Below are 24,571 nucleotides of genomic sequence, written 5' to 3' on the forward strand. Positions count from 1 at the left end.
GGACTGTGTGCAAAAATGCCAAGAACAATGTGAAGAAGATTGGGATGACATCTGCTCCTGCACATGTGGAAGGTAAAAATGGTGAAAGCAGTTGGGCTCAACTGGGTTGGATGAAACTACTGATGATTGCATACAATGTCACACACGATGTCATGACATTGTATTATGACAACCTAAATACTGAAACTAGGTCCAAAAATCATATTCAGCACAGATGGACCAAGCACTGTTTTTACTATTATCACTCCATTATAAAATTCTTGGAAGACACATTCATATGTCTAAAGCATGGACTGGAGCTAGCTGACAAAGTTGCAAGGAATTTGGGTAAAATTCAAATTGAATATGAGAGAGGGAAATTAGTGATTTGGGCTCTTATGAAATTATGGCAATTAAAGCGGAAAAGAAAAGGAAATAAAAATCGTGTCTGCTCTCTTAAAAGAAAGAGCCACATTAATGATAAATCATTCCCTAGCATTGAAAATAGTATCTATGCCCTCAGCACACGCTACCTAAACACAACAATTTCCATCCCCATTCAACTTCTCAGAGGAACTCAGCTAGGGCAAAGGAAATTCTCTCAAAAGTTCTACAACATGTCTCAACATCCATCATCATCTGGTTCAAAACCCTCTCACCATGCAAAGACTCCCTCCATGGAGTTTCTAGATGAAGACGTGCTAGACGTTACTCCCCTTTGCGTGATACCAGGTGACACCCCAGGTCCCTCCTTCAAGGTTGGAGATGAGCAAGGTAATACCTCTAGTAAATCTTCTCTTCCAAAAGACATGCATTATGCTGATCGTGCCATTATGAACCTAGTCACTAGGATTCTAAGTGAAGGGCATGAAGTCAAAGGGGTTTCTACCCCTCTGTCCAGAAGGGACCCCTTCCCTGAGGAGGAACCTCATGCTGATAAAGATGATGATTCGTCTAGATCAGAAAAGGAAGTTGCTGTTGAGGGGCTATGCTCTCTAGGTAAAACCCCACCTAGCAAGAAACCAGCAAAAATGCCTCAAGAGAATATAACTGACCTAGAGGAAGAGAGCTCTGAAAAAGAGGATGATCATTTGGTCCATCTTGTAAAACCTAGTGTAGCTGAGAAACTGAGAACTAGGAAAGGGAAAAGTGTTGCTAAAATAAGAACAGCAAGAGTGAAAAAGGATGCTGGTGTAGGACCCTCAAAATCCTGGAGCAAAGTTGAGGTTAGGAAAAGGAAAGAAAGAGACAGTTCTGACTCTGAGGAGGATGTCGAAGACGATGTCCCAGACATCTCCCCTACTAAAAGGCAGGATGTTCAGAAGTCTCCTAGCAAAGCTGCTGCTGTGCACCTAGACAATATCTCCTTTCATTTAGAAGATGGTGCTTCAAAATGGAAATTTGTCATTCAGAGGAGGATAACTGTTGAAAGAGAGCTTGGAAAAGAGGTTGTAGAGGTAAAGAAAGTAATTGATTTGATCAAAAATGCTGGACTAATGAAGACTGTGGTAGCTCTACCCCAATGTTATGAGGGGTTGGTAAAAGAGTTTATTGTGAATATCCCTGAGGATATTTATGAAAAGAGCAGCAGGGAGTTCTGCAAGGTGTTTGTAAGGGGAAAATGTGTGAAATTCTCACCAACCATCATGAACAAGTTCCTAGGGAGAGGAACTGATGGAGGAATGGATCTAGAGACTACAGACAATGAAGTCTGTAGGGTTATTACAGCTGGCCAAGTTAAGGAATGGCCTAGTAGGAATCACTTATTAGCTGACAAGCTCACTGTCAAATATGCCATCTTACACAAGATTGGTTCAGCCAACTGGGTGCCTACTAATCATATCTCTACCATCTCCAATATTCTTGGAAGAATCATTCATGCAATTGGAACTAAGATAAAATATGACTTTGGAAAGTTTATATTTGATCAAACCATCAGACATGCCTCCACAAATGTTGTGAAGTTACCCATTGCCTTCCCATCCATTATTTGTGGGATTATCTTGAGTCAACAACCAGGCATTCTTAATACAAAGGACATGCCAAGCAGAAGAAAACCCCCTCTATCCATTCATTATAAGCTGTTTGAGGGAAGTCATATCAATGATGTTGTCATGACATCTTCCAGAAGGGAGCCTGCATCTCAAGGGAGCTTAATTGACCAACTAAAAGATACCTGCACGGAATTGGAGAATGGTATAAGGGTGGCCAAGGCAAGAAAAGAAGCTTTGGAAGTTCTTATCTGCAGCATAGAAAAGGAAGAAATGGAGAAGGCTGCTAAGAATTCAGATGCAAAAGCCCAATCCAGTAGCAACTCTGAAAGCTCTGAAGGCTCTGAAGGTGAAGGTGAAGGTGATACTTCTTCTTCTGATTAATGGTTCCTTCCTGTGTTGAAGACTGAAGATGAAGACTATGTGGTTGTTGTTTTGGGAAGTTGTTCTGCTGTTGCTGTATGGATGCTGAAGTTTTATTATTTTTTGCAAAAATGTGTAATTTGTGGCAGTCCCCATTGATGTCTATTTGTAATATTTTGGGCTCTTAATGAGTTCCATGGATTTGTTCATTATCTCAGCTATCACAACTGTGTATAATGATGGTTTGTATCTCCTGAACAATTATGTTTTAACATTTTTAATGTTATAACATCTGTGTTGACATTCTCTGCTAGGCTAATTGACATTTATTTTGTCTAATTGGTCACCTTTGGTCAATTTTGACTAAAAAGGGGGAGAAGTGTTTATGTGGAGCTGGAGCTGTGAGGAGTTGTATGTGGATGGACAGATGGACAACTATTGTTAAACAGAATACTGTTCTGTTTACAGATGTCAAAGAGGATGTCTGTATGGTGCACGGGTGTTGATGTTGAAGCAGATGTCAGAATGACATTTTGGCTGTTACAGGTGTTGGAGTTACAGTAGTTGTTATTTGATGTGTGCATAAATTTAGGGGGAGAAGGAGTACCCTTGTGCATTTGTGTGTCTTACTAGTTGCATCCATAACTAGTAATTCTGTTTTTGTTGCACAGATTTAGGGGGAGGAGAAGTACCCTTGTGCATGTGTGTATTACTAGTAACTAGCTAGTAATTGTGTTGCTTCTACTGCTGTTTAAACTACTGTTATGTTGTTTAACTGCTGATAGTTTACCTTGTGAACAAAAAGGACAGATATATGTTTTAGCCAAAATTTGCCAAAGGGGGAGTTTGTTGATTCTTAGTGTTGGCAGCAATTTTGGTAAAACAAAGAGTGTTCACAAGATGTTATGTGTTATGTCTTAACATAAGATATCCTATGTACCTGCTGGAGTTCAAGAACATGTTCATGCAGGATTGTTTCAGAATGCCATACACAAGGTCATGCCATCTGATATGGGATGTACCTGCTGGAGCTTAAATGAAAGACATGTTCATGCAGGATTGTTTCAAGATGTCATACACAAGGTCATGGCATCTGATATGGTTGTACCTGCTGGAAGTTATAAAAGGAATTATTGAATTATGCAGGATTTTTCCAGGATGTCAGACCCGATGTCATGACATCCTGTACACAGAACATTCAGTGTGAATGTCTAGTGTTTTGTGATTGCACAATTAATAGCAATCTATGTATGATTGAAGATCTGATTAGCTGGCGCATTCAATCATGGATTACAACCTGTTTTACTTATTTTCCAAGGAGATCTAACCAGCTGTTATAAAAAGATTTGATTGGAAAATAGATTTAGGGTTTTCAAGATGTCCAAGCCCAGCTGAAAGCTTCTATAAAAAGGGACTTAGAAAACCTGTTGTAAACACACAACCAGTACTGAGCGAAATATAGTGAGAGAGCTAGGGTTTGTGTCTGTTTAGTCGTAAGACTTGTAAGCCATTCAAGTCATCTTTTGATGATTCAATTGGACTGATTTGTGGTTGTAATTTGTCACTCTAAAGCTGCTAAGCAAGAGTATGTGTCTACTTGATCAAAGTTGTGAAGCAAGATCAAGTGTGTGTCTTCTTGATCAAAGTTGTGAAGCAAGATCAAGAGTGTGTCTTCTTGATTGAAATAGTGAAGTAAAATCAAGAGTGTGTTATTGAAAAGTGTTTTCTTTTCTCAAGGGATTGTTGTTTAAGATCACAGGTGTGATTGTATGGAAGTGAGTGGGTTGTCATATCTAAGAGTGCTTAGGTAGAAATTGCACGGGTAGAGATTAGGTGAGAAAGACTGTAACTTGTTGAAGTGTACGAAGAGTCTTTGAACTGATTCTATTTTAGTGAATTTCCTTCCTGGTTTGGTAGCCCCCAGATGTAGGTGAGTTGGACCGAACTGGGTTAACAATTGCTTGTGTATCTTACATTACTATTCTCTATTTTTATTCTGTTTGCATTACTCAGATATTAGTGTCGTGACATTACCTTCGACATCTCATATCTGATACCAGAATTTTAGCTTGCATCACACCTATGAATTATGCATTAATAGCATATTTTTCCCTAAAAACAATTGCAAAACAACCCATCGGATTAGCTAAGTGGTCTCTAAAATTTCCCCCACAAGCAATCAGACCAGGGGGGCCAAGAGAAGTGCCATCAGAGTTATATTTTATCTAAGACTGAAGGGGGGGCTTCCAAATGAACATGTTCAAAGCATGAAGGAGAGTGTTTTGTTGAATTGCCATCTTGTGTCGATTTGACCTTTTTAGGGACACCTTTGGTTTTAACCGGTTCCGAAGGAGGTTTCAAATTTGTGATTTCTTGATAGACAATCTTCCTCAAATACTCTTTGATGTGCAATTTCATTGTGCAATCTGATTTATAAAATATATCTTGGATTGTTTCCCACTCGGTCATGATAGTTATACTTTGTTTACCATCCTTCAACACATCATCGTAATCAATTCGGAGCCTTTTCTAATGACTGTAAATTTCATCTATACGTATCGGGGCATCAAGCTTCATCTTTTTTAAATGAGACAAGCGCATGTAAGATCACAAGTCTTCCTAAGTGTACATACATACTTCAAACTATCTGAACTTGTCTTCTCTGCTCGCTTCGCTTCGTGAAAAATGAAACTCAATCCCGTCCAAGATACATTGCCAACCAACTGCGAGTAGAGAGTCTTGTCTTTGAATTGTTGTTCTAACACGATAATGCTCAAGCCAAAAGTTGTTTGTATTTCATTATGTTGATTTTGGAGCATTTGGTTTACAACATCTCACTCTATACAAAAATCACCCTTACTATCACCCAACCATTTCTTCAGTGTCAAATGTGCAAATTCAACTTTGCTAGTTGTTGTATTGTCGAGGTGTCTACCTTTGATCGGTCCAAGCACAAACAATTTTCTCCTTCGCTTGGTCCAGAATAGTATTCATAACGTATTTCAGGAAATCTGGATATTTGATACACACACACACTCCTAAAATCCATTATAGAGGCAACATACAAATCCTCAATGGATGAATTTAATATACCATTCATCGGTGTGATGTCTCAATCGTGACAATTACTTCAGCATGTTTTCTTTGTATTTCAACAAATTCTTGCACATTTCTAAGGCCCATTTAATGTTGACCACTTTTTCGGATTCCAAAAATACAAATTCCACTGAAAAAGTATTCTCCATAGGCAACACCAACAATTTCTAGAAGCGGAAACCTATACTTGTTGGTCATATACGTTGAATCAATTATGAGGACAATGAGAAATATGTTGAACAATTTGATACTTTCGGTATGAGTCCAAAATATATCATGAACAATGACATTATCCTCACAAACTTTGTACCTAGAAACGTAATGGTTATTATAACACCTTAAACCCCAACACATAATTTATAAAGCACGTGGAATAAAATAATACTAAGGGTATCACATTTCTCAGCATAACACTTCAAATTGTCTCATAATTAGAAAATCAACTTTAATTAGTTAATTCAACATCTCGCAGAAAAAATGAAATAAAGTATTCTCAACTCAGTGTTACACTATTAGAGCGACATGCGGAAAACTAAACAATGTGAAAAGATAAAAAACGAAGAAGACCAATTATATCATCCTCCAATATAAGCATCAGCTAAATCTCCTCAGTTTCTACCTGAGTATCTGCACCACATCCGTAAAGAACAACAGAAAAACAAAAATAAAAGGGTGAGAAATACATTACATATATTAGTGGTGCATAAACAGCAAGAGTAATATATTATCATAGTTAGATCAATCCTACAAATCTAACAATAGAATAATTAATCATTAGATACAATTATGTATGCAGTGTATTCATCTCCTATACTTTCATTCATGTGGTACCAATATTTCGGATATTTAAAGGTGTGTTACTGAATCATCCAACTTGTAAATGGACCAAAGCCCTAACTTGTCACTGGATCGAGGTCCTACTCGTCACTGGACCGAAGTCCTACCTATCTCTGATATACACGATGCATGAATGCAACCAACAATAAAAATCGTCATTCACAATCCTCCAACTTTATTCCTTGTCATTGGACATAAGTCTTACATCTCACTGGTTCCTTTGAACCTAAACACATCATCATCAATTATTTTCAGTGTAAGGCCACGTCATTGGTTCCCCTGAACCTAAACATCGCAACATTGGTTCTTTCGAACCTAAACATACAACACACAAACTCTAATAATTAGAGTCAAGTCTCAAACATAATCCTCAACATCACACAATACATATTCAAGATCCATTAAATGATTAAACAACAACCAACAAAACTCATACTAACAACTTGTTATTCATATGTTTAAGGGTTACAAGCATATCCTTTAAGACTTTAAAACAACCCTAATTTAACTTAATCACTTACCTACTCAAATTTAAACATATCAATAATTCATATCCAATTTATTTATAAATGTATTCAAATTCTTTAAATCGCTCCAAGGGTTTCCCAAAACCCTTGCCCCTCTAAGTTTACCCTTAGGGTCCCTAAATCTTTGATTTAACTCTAAAATAAAATGTTTAACTTCACAATATCGCCAAATATTATAGTCTTATGATAAAATCATGAAACTCTCTAGTTTAAAAGTTCTTTAAATCCTCTTTCAAACGCAATTGATTGCATCTCGATCAAAATTAGGAAACTCAAGTTACGTGTGAAACAAGATGACCAACACATGACTGAAATTTGACTACACTTCTGATATAAAAATTAGAGAAGTGCTACTTTTGTAGCACTCCCCAACCCAATTTCTCCACTTCAACAGAAATATTATTGCGTTAGATTTTTAATACAACTGACCGCACCTGAAACAGACTTACGAAACTCAAGTTACGCATGAAACAAGACGATTAATCCCCTTTTATATCTATCTGCAATTTTTTTCTCTGCAATAGTTTCAGACTTTTATATTTTCATTCTGATGGCGGTTCAAACTCAACATTTCCTCATCAACAACAACATTTCTCATCACAATTCAGAACTCATCAATCAAAAATCTCAACACATCAATGTCAATTTATAACATCCATATTAACAAGAAACTTTATGGCATCAATCATAACATTTTAACATATATCATTCCAATTAATAACATCCAAATCAACAGAGAAATCTATGGCATCAATCATAACATTTTAAAATATATCATATCAATTACAACAGAGGACTATATGGCATCAATAATAATATTTTAACACATATCATACAATTTCAGCAATTAACAGAGTACGAAAATTAGGATTAACAACAACAACTTTAAGAGGTTTTGCACAAACCCTTTTAATATTTAATTCATTAATCAATAAGCAAAACATAAAAGAGAGAAAGGAAAAGAGGGTAAGGACTCCTCACTACCTCTCATGCTTAACACCCATATATTGAACAATTCTCCCCCTTATCTCGAATTTGTAGAAAAACTTTGAACTTTGACTATGGAGGTTCTTTTTTTTACTTGCTCTCCTAGGGTTGCCTCCACTCTCTTCCTATCCCTTATTTTCCAAAACTTCTAGGAACTCTCTTTTTTCTGTTTTCCTTTCTACTTAAATAGAAAATCCTATTTATTTTTGTTTCATTAATCACACTAATTCCCATAATTCTTCCCACTTACATATTTTTATTTTACTCTTCACTCACAAATTTCAAAACAGAAAAACGGTTTTAAAAACTCACAGTAGCAAGAAAATCTGGAGATACATATCCGAAATATGAAAAGGCAAATTCGGAGATGCACATCAAACATGACACATATTTTTTCAGCTCAAAAACAAGATTAATGCAAGCCGTGATGGATGAAATGAGTGAATTTTACCTTAAATTACAGCTTCTTTTGCTCCCTTTGATGTGATAAAACATAAGAATGATGATTTAGAGTCGAAAAATTGATTGAGAATGGATTTTTTTAAGGATTTTGGATTATGGAGTATGGGAGAGATGATCATGCAAGGTAGTGATATATTCAATTTTTGCTTGACATTTTCGGAGATGCATATCCGAAAATGTCAATGAATGGTTAAATAAATCACCTCAATAAAAACGGATAGTAAATGGGTTTATGGGTGTTTTAGAGATGTGTCTTTGAATTCACCTGAGAAATTATATATATACGACTTCAAACTAATTTTTGGCAAAAATGGGATGGTTGTCTGATATACGAAGGATGTAGTGGTTTAAGGTATCTCTGAACGCACTTGAAGATAATTTCAGTTTTTCAGTGGTGTGAGTTACACCCTACGAATGGGTAAAAAATTCCCTTGAATGAGATAATAAAGATGGATCTTCATCTGATTTTAAAATTTTTATTTATTATTTTTTTTTGTCAAATTTATTATTTTAAAATTTAGTTTTTGTAATATATTTTTAATTAAAAATTTTATTTTATTATCATTTAAACTTATTTTTAAATAGCATAATTGCGAGTGCTGCATCAAAATGGAAAATTTTCAAAAATTATAAAAGAAAACCAAAAAAATGACTTTAAAAATTAGAAACTAAAAATTAATTTTAGATTTTTTAAAAACACTATATTATTCAACTTTTTTCTGATATAGACTAAAGTATACTACTCGTATTTTGATAGATCGGTAACTATTTATTAGGTAAGATTCTGAAGATCTTTCTATGCATATGTTTGATAACCATTGACCATCGAATTGGTCTATGATTGAGAGTCACAAAACAATCTTAAAAAGATTAGTACTATCAAAGTGGACCCCACTTAAATAACCACTTTTATGCCATAAATTATGTTAGATTGTAGTTTAAGGCAAGTCTTAAAAATGCAATAAGTGAAATGAATGATGCAAATGATGAAAACTAAACTAAACTACTAGAATTTTCAGTTTAAGGGATGCTTTGCTTGATACTACTTTGAAAAACAAAACACAAAAAAAGCATGAAGATTTTATGCTCATTTTTTCTACTTTTAGTTTCAATCCACAACCTTTGTTGTTGTAACCTATAAACTTGTTTTGTCCAAGAAATTGTCTTTGAAGTTTGAGGTATAACTCTTGGAACGACCCTCCCTTCTTTTGTGCCTTTCAAATTCTCTGCAATATTTCCTCATTTTCTAGACTCTTGTCTCACGGTACACGCTTCTTTCTCTCATTTTTTGAGCTTTTTTCACTTCTTTTTTTGTTTCTTAAATCTTGTACCAACTTTTGTATTTTATCGAATTCGTATTCTCTGGAGTCAATAATTGCACGCATTCACGCAACACTCTCGTTGATTCGAGATTGGACAGTGAAGATATGAACCGTCTGATCTTAATTCAACGACAGTATTAATTTCGTGAATGTGTGGAGTGTCTATATATGCTAGATTTCTAGTACTACATATATACAAAACCTATCATAATGTCATTCAAGAGTATTGTGAGAGAGATCAAGGAGATGAAAGAAGGAATTGGAATTATGTATAGAAAAAAGGTAGAAGCTAAGAATATGTATAGACATGGAAAATCTCACATTGCACCAGAATGTTCATCACCAATATCAATATCACTATCACCAATCGAAACACCGTCTTCGTCGTCATCATCATTGTCACAGAGCAAATGGGCTAGTTTACCTCCTGAGTTGCTGTTAGACATAATTCAAAGAGTGGAAGCTAGTGAAACCTCTTGGCCGTCTCGCCGAGCACTTGTAGCTTGTGCCTTAGTTTGTAGATTGTGGAGAGAGATAACAAAAAGTGTGGTTAAGACACCTGAACAATGTGGTTGGATTACTTTCCCTATTTCGTTGAAGCAGGTAATTTTTTTCGCACTCTGCGTATTTGATTTAATGTCATCTTTGTTTCAAACTTGGTTGTAAGATAGTACTAAATGTGTGATTATTTGTCTTTTATTTTGTTTTTTCAGCCTGGTCCAAGAGACAATTCAATTCAGTGTTTTATTAAGAGAGAAAGGGTTTCTTCTACATATAGTTTATATCTTGGTTTGAGCCCTGGTAAGATTGTTGTGTTCACATGAGTTATACTCAACCTATCAATTTAGTCGCTAAATTACCGTCTTTGTGAAAATTGTTATATTGTATTTGCAGCTCTTTCTGGTGATATGAGCAAACTTCTCTTGGCGGCAAAGAAGATAAGAAGAGCAACATGTACAGAATTTTTAATATCATTGGTATCTGATGATTTCTCTCAAGCTAGCAATACTTACATTGGAAAGTTAAGGTCAGTTTCCTTGATTGTTCCACATCTTTTCATGGATGGTACATTTTTATTCAATTGCTTGATCATTAAGTAATGAACAGGTCTAATTTTCTCGGGACGAAGTTCACGATCTTGGACGGTCATTCTCCACGTGATTCTTCGCTTCCATCGAATTGCGAGTTGCATCAAAAGGTCCATCGGAAGCAAGTACTTCCGAGAGCTGCTACTGCTAACTATAAAGTAGCAACAGTATCTTATGAACTCAATGTTCTTCGTACGAGAGGTCCAAGGCGAATGCGGTGTACGATGCACTTAATTCCTATATCTTCTGTTCAAGAGGGGGGGACTGCTCCTACTCCTATGGAGTTTAGCAATTTTCGTAATGAGCGTGAATCTTCAAAAGGAAAGAAACCAGAAGTTGTTGAATTTGGCTCAACTTGCACTGATTCTGCAAGAGAACCACTGATTTTGAAAAACAAAGCACCTAGATGGCATGAACAACTTCAATGTTGGTGCTTGAATTTCAAGGGGCGGGTTACGGTGGCTTCGGTTAAGAATTTCCAGCTTGTAGCAGCTGCAGAACCTTGCCACAACGTTTCGGCTGCAGAACAAGAGAAAGTTATACTTCAATTTGGAAAAATTGGCAAGGACATATTCACCATGGATTTTCGATATCCTCTCTCCGCTTTTCAAGCTTTCGCAATCTGTTTGAGTAGCTTTGACACAAAACCAGCTTGTGAATGATAATGCCTTTGCAATCTTATTTGATATAAAATGTACATATTTACTTGAGAAAATGCTGCGGAAAATAACTTTCATTTTTCATTCTGCAGGTCCAAGTTTGTGTAATGCTAGCTGTTAGAATCAATGTTTAATGTGTAATTAAGTTTGTTAATTTCCTCAAGCAAGACATTTCAAAGTACTCCACAAGACATAATATATATTTTCTTGAACAATTAAAAATAAAAATGACATTGACCATAAAAATAAAAATAAAGTAAAATTTCACAGTATATATTGTGGATATTGTTAACACTTGCATGATAGAAGTGGCGAAACTGGTGCCTTATTTTCTTATACTTGAGTCTTCCAATATTTTTATACTAGGGAAGCTATGCTATTTGTTCTTCTTTCACATAATCTCAATATCTTCATTATTATTGCCACGACTGAACTTGCAGCCATAACAGCGAACCGTTGGCTGAAACGTCGACTTCTGAGACCGACTCATGTTGAAATCGGTCCTCTGATTGTGAGTGTCTTTATCATCGTCGTGATTGACGAATTCTAAGGGCTTTTGTGGAAGTGTAACTTGAACTCCAGGGTCTCTTTCACTGATTGAACCATGAAACATTAGTGAATTGTTGATACTTTGTATGTTGCTGTTAACATATGCCTTCCCAACCTCATCATGCTCCATTGAATCTTCTTCATTGTTACTGTTTCCTTCTCCATCTGTGCTCACCTCAATGCTCTCTTCAGATTCAGTCTTGTAGTCCCTATGAATGTGGATTGATCCATCTTTCTTATCTGATTCAGAACCAACATGCATTGTGGCTCCTCTATTGTCACCGGTCAGTGTTATGACACTGAATTTCTTGTCATCCATAGGCTGTGTTGGTTGAACTGAGGCTGATATTTTATGAACAAACTTTGTAATATCATCTTTGATACCTTTTTGTATTGGAGCCTTTTCATTTCGCTTTTCCCTTTCCTCGCTTGATGGAACAGTTCTTTCGCGTGATATGCTTGAGCTTGGATCTTTTGAGCTCATAACACCTATGTCTTTTCCACTAGAGTTTGATGTGGCAAACATTATATTTCTCTCTACTGTTTCTCTTACTCTATGATGCTTCTTATCCTTTGTGCCTGAAGAAGATGGCTTGGCATGTCGATTCGGTTGGCTAGTACTTTTGTCTTTGCCTTTTCCTGTTTTTTTGGTTTCATGCACAACTTTCTCTTTTTCTTTATGTTGAAGGAACTTACTTTGAGTTTCCAAAGGAGAGTTTGGTGTTGTTTTTGAGATTAATCTTTCCTCATCTAATTTTGTTTTTGTGTGCTTAGACAAATTCTCTGGTTGTGACATGGGAGTGGTTTTCAATGGTGACTTCATCTTTGGTTTTGCTTCATCTAGCATCGGATCAGACACTGACAATGACACTGGAATTTTAACTTTTTGTTCTTGAGAGGTAGATGGTGAATGCAAAGTGTTTTCTTCATGGTTAGCCTTCCCTTTATGTTGAAGGAACTTGCTTAGAGTTTCGAAAGGGGACTTTAGTGTTGTCTTTGAGGTTAATCTTTCCTCGTCGAATTCTGTTGCTATGTGCTTAGACAGATTCTCTGGTTGTGACAGGGTGATAGTTTTCAATGGTGACTTCATCTTTGGTTCTGAATCATTTGGCACCGAATCAGACACTGACATTGTCATCTTATCTTTCTCTCCTTGAAAAGTAGATGATGTATGCAAAGTGTTTTCTTCGTGATTAGCTTTTAACACCTCATTTTTTCGCTCCGAGGCCAAAGGAGACCGTGGATGATGCTGAAAAGCTGGTTCAATTTTAGAAACTTCGGGCGAAGAGGGCGTAGAAGAAGCTTGTCGTTCAAAGCCAACAGCTTGTTGATAAGAGGTCTCTGGTGACTTGGTGATTTCTCTCAATGGTGAGTTTACCTTTACCTTCATCTCAGGCTCGGCTTCAGCTTCTGGTGGCATAGGTTCAGATACAGATGATGTAGGGCGAGTAGGACGAGTACTTTCTTCAGTAGAAGGCATCGACTTTGGCACCTTCATGGTGTCATATTGAGAAGGAGACTGAGGTGGAGTTGAGAAAACATGAAACTGAGATGCTGCATAAGAGGATGGTGGTGGAGAGTTGACATGGTTTGGAGATGTTGATGGCGAAAGAGGTTTTGAGTGAGTTTTCTCCACAACCACTGAAGTTGATAATGGTGTTAGATGAGTTGGATGAGGTGGTGATTGTTTTTGAGTTTCTGTTCTAGTGGCTTCTTGAGGTTTTGTAGGACCTGGAGGAGACTCTGCAGGGGTTATGACAGAAGGCCTACTAGATGATCTTTGAATGGGAACATTTATGTCTGATTGAGTAGATGATTTTGACGCGTCTTTCGGATTGCGAGAAAATGACTGTGTTCCTGTTAGCCAAGGGATTCGAAAACGAAACGACGGCTTTCTCTGTGCCATGAATGGTTTGGTTAATATTTGAATACAAAGAGGATGATGGTTTTCTTTCCCTAGTAATCAAATATCGAAGTTTAAAAAAATGGAATCAATTTTGTTTTTCTAGTGTTCTGGTTAAATGTAATGCTGCATAATGTGATTCTAGTCTATCTATATATACATAATTGAAGTTGTATTTATGCCTTGGATGAATGATGAGGCTTTCATTATATATGTTTTACTTGAGCTCACAATTTCTTTATTACTTCCTTTGGAACATTTCACACTGATTCCCTTAAAAAGTTCTACTTTGGTTCTTTTCTTCATTATATTAATGAATTCATATTCAAATAATCAAAGGTTTGCCAGCCATTAATTGTTGTTTCTTGACTCTTAAGAAAGAATATGCCTTACCTCATTGTTGTTTCTTCCTTTTAGTTATTCATCCATTTATTGAAAACCAATTTCATTTTGAACCAATATGTGAGTATTCTTTTTTGCTTGGCATGCTCTGCGTAGGGCATGACCCATCAAGTTAAAAAAATTCCATGTGTAGGCAACAAAAGTGTTATTCTTCATATACTCCTTTAAAGATAAGAATTTAGAGGTAGGCAATTTCACACACAGACAATGCTTAATCAAATAAGAAAATGCTTAATCAAATTAATCTACTACTATGCACAAGACAAAAAATCAAAAGAATATTAAGAGAAATAAATCAGTGAATTCTGAACACTTCCAAACGTGCAACCATGGCAAAATTTTCATAAAAATGATACAATTGAGGAACTAACAACTTATCAATAATAAACTAAAAATCTTTTATTGGTTACATGGTATGGTCAATCTATAAGACTGGGGCTCTCTTCATCAGGCAGTGGATTTGTTGGCCACATGGCAGAAAAAGGCAAACATAGCACAACTCATGACCTCATGCTTAATGGTAAGTGGCCAGATGTAAGGGCTGAAAGAAGCTGTCCAGATGCTTTGAAACCCTGTGCCTCCATGATCCCATGCATTCTTTGTGCATCCCGCAAAAACCCGCCACCAATAAGGCCGGATATAACCCTCTCAAACTCGTGTTCTTTTAATTCGTTCTTCCTAGCTATCAGAACGCCTAGTGTTTGAAGTGCCTTTTTCTCCATTTTAGTCCTTGCATACATATCACAAAGACTAACTTGAACCTTAAAAGGAGGAGCCTCACCCAGCAGAGCAATTTTGTTTAAAATCTGTTCAGCTTCATCAACAAGCTGCATTTTGGCCAGCCAGTCAATAAGAACAGAATAAGTTGCAACCCCAGGCTCAAACCCATCCTTCTCTAACGTCAAAAGAAGATCCAATGCCTTGTCCAATAAATTTGTCTTCTTATAAGCGCGTATCATGGCAGCAGTGCACCTATCATCAGGCTTATGCCCAAGTTGTACCATGTGGTCAAAATTGGAGCTTACCTTATCTAGGTCACCTGAAACTGCAGCTGCTTCAATGAGCAGGGTGCATGTCTCCATAGTCTGCTGGTGTCCTGCAAACTGCAGAGATGTTGAAGTACGTGAGGCACGATCAAAGTCACCACGTTGGGAATAGTATCGGAGCAATGACATGTATATTTCCTTCGTGGGCTTGATATCTCGTGTGTCCATCTGCCTCATCAGTGTCTCGCCCTTTGTAGGCTCACCGGCATTTATATAGGCCATGATCATTGAGTTGTAGACTTTAGTGTCTGGTTGGAAACCCAGGTCATTCAAGACTTTAAATGCTTCTTCTGCACGTTCCAGATTACCTATCTTGCTGTACATGTGGACCAACACACTGGCTATTGAAGCATCTTGCTGTATACCATTTTCATTCATCTTCTTAAGCATCCTCTCAGTATCATCGATGCGGTTCTCTTTAGCATACATATCAATAAGCCTAGAGTAGTCAGATATATTTGTTTGGAAAGAATCTTCAGTCAATACCATTTCTGCCACCTACAAAAGCACAGTGTTTGACAAAAAATTACACCCAAAATTCAAACAGGCCGTATTTCATCTCATTTTGGATCACATCAATTCACTTCCTAAAAAAATGTATACATTACATGAAGAATTTTACAATTTCCATATGCAGCATATGGAAATGTTTTCTTAGAATCATTTGTGCTCTCAAATGATAAAGATTGAAAACAAATTAATGGTTTATTATTGGTGTAGAGAAATGAAAGAGAAGATACAAAATGTTAACATTGAAGATGATAACATTGCGCACAAGCCTACCCAAAAGAAGCACTCGCATCTCACTAGATAATTCTCTAATCACAAATTTGAATTATTCAAAACTATCTTTTCTCTATCAAGTGAAGACTATTTAAAGACTTTTAAAGAATAACCAAAATAACAACTCTTAACCTCCTAATAAACTTATCAACTTACTACTAGTACTAACTAACTCTTAAGTTATCAACTTCTCTCTTGATTTTCATTCCAACCCTGTGTTGATTTCTAGTATGGCCGTATCTTTATTTCTTGAATTACTTTCAAGTTACTATGGCTAAAATAATATGCTAACAATAACATTTCCTAATAACATTATTCTGCTAAAATATCATAACAAATTCACATAGATAAGTAATCTAGGAAAATGACATTGATTTCAAAAACTAAACTAGGCAATGCAATTGCAGATATACCAATCCAACGATACAAAAATCAAACCACTGGCATTGACATACCTTGAAGTAAAAAGGAGAATTCTGGTTTTTCAATCTGTCAAGCAAATTGATCCAATCCACCCTAGCAGGCTGTAGAAGCTCTACCCACTCAGCCATCAGGGTTAACAAATTATCATCCCCATCCTCCTTCAACGACAAAATTTTCTCAGTAACTTGTTTGCATTTCCCAGTTATCGGTTTTGCCTCCTTCGGCCAAAGAACTTCTCCCGCCTCATGAATCCTATCCGCCACTCGTTCCCATTTAGGATCAGATAGATCAAGCCCATATATCTTAAACCTCATTTTCCCTTTCCTCTTAGGAAGCCCAACAACCTTATTCCCAACCTTACTCTCCTCAACATTACCACCAACAAGAACATCACCATCAACATTCGTTTCTGTTTCCGTATCATTTTCTACTTCTTCTTCAATAACCTGTCCCTCTTTTCTCAATTTCTCCAACTCCTCATTAAATTCATGTTCCTCCATTTTCTCACGCGCCCATTTAAACCTAAGCTCTCTAAGCAAATTTCCCCGAATACCAACCTCACCGGCGAACCTACACATCTCTTTCACTTCATCACACTGCAAAAACCCTTTCATTTTCTCCTTCTTCCTCTCTTTATTCATATCAACCAACACCTTATTACTAACCTCCCACACAGTCCTCCAAAGATCCTCACTGAAATCCACCGAATCAAAAGGCGAAAACGATGCCGTTGCACCACCATCCTTGTCCATTTCCGAAGCAACTCTTTCGACAATCACGAGTAGCATCGCATCAACAGTGCTTTTGTCGCTATCGGGATAAGATTCCTTCACCTTCTTCCGCATTATCCAAGCGAATCGTGAAAGAAACTCGTTGGTGGTTTCGTCGTCATCGTCGTTTTGATGAACGACGTCGTTGTTAAAGTGAGTTCTGAGTGATGGATCGATTAACGAGTTGCCGAGTTCGGGGGAATGGGAATGAAGGTTGCGATAACCGGTGAATGATGAAACGGGTAGCCGTTTGAAGATGATTGTGGGAAATGGGGAATTTGAAATTGATTTGAGTTTGTTGATTGCGTTTCTTGAAGAATGAAGAGAAAGTAAAGTTCTCCAACTCATTGTATCTGAATTTGAAATTGGTGGAAGTAAAGCATTAACTGGTTAGGGTTTTGGGTTTATGCTACGGTTCCGTCACTCACTGTTACGAAAAACGAACAAACGGAGAAGAAGAAGCACGAAACGAAATGAAATGAAATTATGGGCCTGTGTGTTATCTTTTGTGGGCCTATTCAGTTCTAAGATAAGCCCAATGTTATATGGAAAGTGGTAGGGGTGTGGTTAATAAACTGTGGAGAAGGAAGATTCCTCAACCAGCAGAAAGAAGCGGAACAACTTAATAGAGATTTTTTCAATGGCATTTGTCCACCAAAGTTAGACAACATGTCATGTTGTGATGTTGTGATGGCACGCCACCATTGGGAATGCTTGATTAAGAAAAGAGTGATGAAATTTAAAGATGTAAGATGTAATTAGGAAAGGAGAGATTTGGAATTAATGTAATGATCCAAACGGAATACAACAATTGGCAAGTTTTTATATAGAGAGAAAAGTAATTACTTGTAATATAATCAAACTAACTGTCGGTAAATTTAAATTATATTATCAATACATCTTCTAATTTTGATCAATTAGTCTTCTCGTTTTTATTAATCCTATAAAAACTTCAAACTTGTTTATTTAATGATTTGGTTAGAATATCCGCAAGTTGTAATTTAGTCTTGCAGTATTCAATCTTCAATTTAACCTTACTAACTTGGTCTCTTAGGAAACGATACTTCATCTATATATGTTTTCCCCTTACATGACTCATTGGATGATTAGCTCAATCAATTGTTGATTTGTTGTCAAATAACAGTTTGATCTTCACAACTTCACTAAACTCTAACTCTTCCAACAATATTTCCATCCATAATGTTTGGGATGTTGCATAAGCGGTTACAATATACTATGCCTCACAAGATGATAGAGTCATCATTTCTTATTTCTTTGTGCTCCTTGAAATTAGAGTTGCTTCAATCATGAAAAAGTTACATGTTGTACTTTTATTATCATCTTGATCTCCTCCCTAATCTGAGTTAGAGTAGCCATAAGCATTAGCGTCGCTTCTAGTGTTTTTTTTATATGGCATGAGTATAACCTAATTTGTAGTGCCTTTAATGTATATGAGAATTCTTTTAGCAACAAGTATATGACATGATCTTGGTTTCTCCGTCAATATGCTTACCAATCCAACACTGCAATAAATGTTAGGTCTAGTGTTGCATAGGTATCTTTGTGAGCCAATTATTTGCTTTAATAAGGTTGGATCTACAAGTTCATCATTTTTGTCTTTCTTCAACTTTGTACCTGTCTTTATGGGCAGAGCTGCAATTTTTCATCTTAGATTTCTTCAAGATATCTTCTTTATATTTCTTCTGGTGCAAGAAAACACTAAATTTTATGTTCCCAAATTCCATTCCTGAGAAATAGGTCAAGTTCCCTAGGTCTAACATCTCAAATTCATTCTTCATGCTATACTTGAATTTTGTCACTACAATCATGTTTCCAATAGGTCATCTACATATAAGTATAAAATAAAGTTGTAGTGACAAATTTGAAGTCTAGTATGAAGGATGAATTTGATATGAAGAATAATTTAGTTATGATCACTTAAATCTTTCACATATACTCTATGTTCGGATGTGCATTTCTTGAATCCTAACTTGATAAGAAATTGTCAATTATCTTGTTATATGCTATAGGTGTTTGTTTCAATCCATACATCGTTTTCTCAACATGTACACCTTATCTTCTTTCCTTATGATTTCAAAACCTGGTGGTTACTTAACATAAATCTCCTTCTCTTGTAATCCAATGAGAAAAAATGGATTTACATCTAATTGATTCATCTTACACCATTTATATGCTAAAACGACCACCATTATTCTTATGGTTTCAAGTCTAGCAATTGGTTTATATACTTCATGGAAGTCAATTCCAAATCTTTGAAGGAACCCCTTTGTAACTGAATTTGCCTTCTACTTGGATATCTCACAATTTGGTTTGGGTTTCATCTTATAAAGTCATTTTACATATATGGCTCTCTTGCTTGAGTGATTAATCAGCTCACAAGTCTGATTCTTCTCAATTTCTTCAAGTTTTTCCTCCATACCTTATTTCCAGTTTTTATCTTTCAGGGCTTGATTGAGGTTAACTAGCTCAGATCAACCATTATTGCTTCTTCAATTAGGTCACCATTTTCATATATTATTTGGTCAAAAAATATTTCATAGTTAGTTAGTTTGGTTGATTGAGTTCTGGCCCTAGTTGATTTATTTACCTCTTGTTCTTGCACAACTACATATGCATGATCTTTTTTCTTGCCTTAAGTATGTTTAATGACATGTTCAATATGCCTTTTTTTCTTTCTTTCGGCAATGTCATTGTGTTAAGGTGTGTATGAAACTATTATCTCATGCTCAATTCCTTCATCTCACATAATTGTGCAACTTTATTTAACCTATATTCACCTCCTTCATCAATTCTCAATCTCTTGATGTCACATTCAACCTGTTTTTGAACTAGCAACTTAAGTTTTCTGAATTGAGTGAATAGTTCACTTTTCTTCTCCATCAAGTAAATCCATATGTACCTAGTGAATTCATCTATGAATTTTATAAAATAACAATTACCTCACATTGACTTTACTTAAAATGGCCTACATACATCTGAGTGGATAATGTTCAACTTCTATTTTTACTTCATAGGAAAGTCATGATTGAATGACTTCCTTGTTTGGTTGGCTACACATAACTTTTTACATAACTGCTTTGGCATTTTGATTCAAGGAAGAACATGCACCATTTTCTTCATATGCATTAAACTCAAATTGTTGAAATTCGGGTGGCCATATGTCTAATGCCAAATCCAATTTTAATCCTCAATAGTGGTTGTTGCAAGGCATTGTTGGTCAAGTATTTTGGTCATGACTTTGGAAGTTTTGTTTGACAGAGGTGCATTCAAAATTAGCTTGTAACTTGCATCAAACTCCATTAAATCCTTGTCTTATATCCTTATGGTATAGCTCTTAACAAGCAATTGTCTTAAGCTTACCAGATTACTTTCCATATAACACGTCACTTATGATTACTTATTGTTCATCCCTCTTCTACATAAGAATGTTTCATATACCCTCGTATGTAACTTTTCTATTATCACCATATTTAGTTGCATTTCTCACTAATTTATCAAGCTTGGTAAACAATTCTTTGTTTCCTGTCATGTGATTATTGCCACTTGTGTCAAGATATCATACATTAGTTTTATCTTGTGAAAAATGTGTATTAGTCATCAGTGTGACCTCATCAGAATAATTATTGCATGTGTAAATTGCACTTCTTTTTTTATTACTAACATTGGATTCTTTATTGATGTAGAAATCTCATACATAGTGGTCAAACTCATGGCAACAATAACATTGTAATTCCTTCATATTCACTTTCTTTTTGAATTTATTGTTGTGATATGCATCATTATTTCTTGTATCTCCTTGAATCTTAGAATTCCTTTTCAGCATCTTCGTCATGCCATTTCTTCTTCTTCCACTTTTCTTTTCTTTTTGTTGATCTCTGATGCATGTTTTTTTCATCTTCTTGAAGAACTTGGCATGTCAAGATTTTTATATGACCTTCTCGAAATTCCTATGCCTTAAACTTAACTCACGAGCCTTCAATGATGCTTTCAACTCTTAAGCTTCATCTCAAACATGTTAGTTGATTCTTTAATTTCCACGACTATATGGTCAAATTTGGCAGTTAAGGCTCTTCAGACTTTCTTAACCTTTTACAATTCAGTGATCTTCTCACCCCATGACTTCAACTAATTGGTTAGAAACACCAACCTTGAGAAGAAATCTGCAATTTCGTCATTGTCATTCATTTGTGTGTTCTCATATTTCTTCCTCAAAGATTATAACTTCACATTCTTCAATGTCTCATCACCTCCATACAGCTTCTTGAGGGTATCCCTTGCACCCTTAGTCATTTCTTCATATATGATACTCCCTCCGGTCTCGTATATAAACAACTTTACAAAAAATCTTACCCTTTAAGAAAAATGTCTAAATGCATTTAAGTCTTACATTCTTTCTAATTGTACCCCTACTTTTTATCTTGGAAATCGTTAAAAACATAGAAATGTGAAAAAAGAAAGGGTATATTTGGAATGATGACATTGAATGTAATAATTATAGGTGATATTTTCTTATATTTAAGACCATTGAATTTTTTTGTTGCTTATATTTGAGAACGGAGGGAGTTCTTCCTAAGATGTTTGGATCCAAACATTGACAGATCAAAAACATATATTTCCCATATTTATTGCTCAATTCACAATTAACATCTTTATGTGCCTCATTTACATTGGTTTCCAATCTAGCCAATCCATCATTCATGATTACAAGAACATCTTGAAATCATAATATGGCCTTCATTTGAGCATGTTATCTATCATATTGTTCCTTTTTTTAACAATGGTAAATTTGCAATGAATTGATTAGATGTTGTGCTTCCATTTTAAATTGATAGAAGCTTGGTTCAAATAGGTGCTCTTGATACCAATTTATTGAGATTTCTTAATTCACGAGTTAATAAACATAAGAAAGGAGTGATGAAATTTAGAGAGGTGCAAGATTTAATTAGGGAAGAGAGCTTGGAATTAGTGATATAGATAGAATACAACAATTAGCAAGAGTTTATATAGAGAGAAAAATTACTAACTAAATTTTAAAATTGTCAGGTTGTGAAAGTTTGCTTGTGTTGCAAATCATTTACTTGCAACACAATCAAACTTCCATGCAATTCGAATTACAATGTCAATAGCCACATCATACTTTGGTGCCACATAGTAATGAGTTAATATGTCATCAATGTCATGTAAGGATGCAATATATGATTGTAATATGATAAAGAAGAAAACATAAAAGTAAGTATATTTATCAATGTTGAGGCTGAGAAATTTTACTATGAATCTCTTATTTATTTTTTCCATTTATTCAAAAGTTTAAATTTACAATTGATCTAGAATTCCAATATATAAATGAGTTTGTAAGTTGGTTGATTTGTAACAAACTCATAGTCAACTTCAACCAAAATCTAACAATCATAACAAAATAACCAAAGCTAAGATACATGTTTATAGTTTAACTAAGTTCTAGCCTAATAAGTTTCTAAGACTAATACATGTAATACTCCCCCTAAAGATCAGGGTGGTTGTAATCCAACTATGAGATTAACCTTGAGATCCCAAAAAGTTGTGTTTCCTAGAGAATTGATGAGTGTGTCAACTATTTGTAGAAAAGCAAGAATGTGTTGGATAAGCAACTTCTTAGAGTATACATTTTCTTTGATAAAATGAATGTCTAGATCAATATGCTTTATTTGGGCATGAAGAACAATGTTATGTGACAAGGAAATAGCACTGGGATTATCACATAGCAAAGTGGGAGGGAGAAAGTGAATGTAGAATTCAAATAGGATATATTCTTACCATATATGTAAAGAAATGGTGTGTGCAAAAGCCTTATACTCAGCCTCTGCACTTGATCTGTCAACTACAAATTACTTCCTGGAACTTCAGGAAACCAAGTTTGTACCAAAGAAAATGCACAAACCAGAAGTTGATATTTTATGATCAATGTCACTAACCCAATCAGTGCTAGTGTTGGCTTAATAGAAAACTTGTTTTAAGCATTAGATAGGATAAGAAATAGATGAAAGTTAATTGTGTCACTAATGTATTTAAGAGTTATTCTAACAACATACCAAAGTGAGGTAAAGGGAGAAGCCATGTGTCATACCCCGATTTTGACCCTGAATTTTTTTCATTTTTTCATTTTTGTTTGGCACTTGGCCTAAGGTTCATTTGCATACATTCATCCCCAAATCCATATTTTTGTTACACATTGGTCATTGTCTATGCCTTTTTGATCATGGTGCTTTTGATTATAAAATGGATTTTAATATCTTATTTTTTTATTTTTTATTTTAATTTCGAATTAAGTTTAATTCCAATCGTCAATTTAATCATAATTGTTTATTTTACTAATGATTCAAACTCTAATCGATTTTAATTTCCAAATGAATGTTAGAGTGGATATCCAAGTAATTTTAAATGAATTATAGATTAATTTGTTTTTTTTATTTGGTTTTTGCTGATTTGTTATTATTAATTAAATTGATATTCAAACTAATATTGGATTATTCCTAAAAATCCACATCCATTTTTATAATCAAAATCCAAAATCCATTTCATATCCATTTCACATCCAAATCCATTCTCTTTCCAACAATTAACTCAAGCTAACTTTCATTCCTCCTAGTAACTTTCATTCCTCCTAGTAACACCGTAGTGGCTCTAGGTTCCTCTGATGCAGTTGGAGTATTTGGCCGACTATCTAGCAGAGTTATCACTTATAGAGTATGATATGCTTAAGCACACCTCGTCACTAATAGCTGCATCAGCTGCCTTCTTGGCTAAATATATACTACTTCCTAGCGAGAAACCTGGGAATTCCATGCTAAGGCATTATTACACAGGCTATCAAGAATCAGAATTGCGTGAGTGTGTTAAGGGACTGCATCTGTTGTACTGCAATGGCTATCATAATTCACCTTCCATTACTGCTATCAGAGAGAAATACAGTGAGCATAAGTTCAAGTTTGTGGCAAAGAAGTATTGTCCTCCATCAATACCAGTAGAAGTATTTCACAACTGAAGCCACATATAATTACAAAAAGTGATAGCAAAACATTGAATTGAACATTCTTGAACAGAATCTGCAATTGACTGTCGAAGCGATATATTCGTCAAACAACTAAATTGACATTTTGAGAAAAGATTACAATTACAGTTTGGAATCGAAACATACAAACCAGTTATGCTCTATTAGCAACTGTCATTCAATTTCTCTTTTAAATCAGCTGCTCATCTTGTGTTACGAGAAGTGATATCTAGAGCATCATTGGTACCGAAGTCAAGCTACAATATTCTACTGCCACTTCTAGAGAATGGAATTGATATTAATAGTCCAGATGAACTCAATCCTCTTGAAGATAGC

The 24,571-nt window shown here is 35.4% G+C and overlaps 4 protein-coding genes across 4 annotated transcripts; 2 read left to right on the plus strand and 2 right to left on the minus strand.

The window, feature by feature from the left end:
• Positions 1-9,037: 9,037 nt before the first annotated feature.
• On the plus strand, positions 9,038-11,468 carry LOC127096663 (tubby-like F-box protein 5). Its single transcript, XM_051035212.1, has 4 exons — positions 9,038-10,167; positions 10,278-10,365; positions 10,459-10,591; positions 10,672-11,468. The coding sequence occupies exons 1-4, from the start codon at positions 9,775-9,777 to the stop codon at positions 11,312-11,314; spliced, it is 1,257 nt and encodes a 418-aa protein (XP_050891169.1). The 5' UTR covers positions 9,038-9,774; the 3' UTR covers positions 11,315-11,468.
• Positions 11,469-11,526: 58 nt separating this feature from the next.
• LOC127096662 (uncharacterized) lies at positions 11,527-13,933 on the minus strand. Its single transcript, XM_051035211.1, has one exon. The coding sequence runs from the start codon at positions 13,764-13,766 to the stop codon at positions 11,703-11,705; it is 2,064 nt and encodes a 687-aa protein (XP_050891168.1). The 5' UTR covers positions 13,767-13,933; the 3' UTR covers positions 11,527-11,702.
• Positions 13,934-14,430: 497 nt separating this feature from the next.
• On the minus strand, positions 14,431-17,655 carry LOC127096665 (pentatricopeptide repeat-containing protein At5g04810, chloroplastic). The gene is made up of 2 exons (XM_051035213.1): positions 16,450-17,655; positions 14,431-15,709 (listed from the first exon to the last, which is right to left on the minus strand). Exons 1-2 carry the CDS (start codon positions 17,533-17,535, stop codon positions 14,666-14,668), a joined length of 2,130 nt encoding a protein of 709 aa, XP_050891170.1. The 5' UTR covers positions 17,536-17,655; the 3' UTR covers positions 14,431-14,665.
• Positions 17,656-23,881: 6,226 nt separating this feature from the next.
• On the plus strand, positions 23,882-24,229 carry LOC127093614 (cyclin-A1-1-like). The gene has a single exon (XM_051032557.1). The coding sequence runs from the start codon at positions 23,882-23,884 to the stop codon at positions 24,227-24,229; it is 348 nt and encodes a 115-aa protein (XP_050888514.1).
• The last annotated feature ends 342 nt before the right edge of the window (positions 24,230-24,571 follow it).

This window comes from Lathyrus oleraceus, chromosome 6 (assembly GCF_024323335.1).
Source record: "Lathyrus oleraceus cultivar Zhongwan6 chromosome 6, CAAS_Psat_ZW6_1.0, whole genome shotgun sequence".
NCBI classification, from domain to species: Eukaryota; Viridiplantae; Streptophyta; class Magnoliopsida; order Fabales; family Fabaceae; genus Lathyrus; species Lathyrus oleraceus.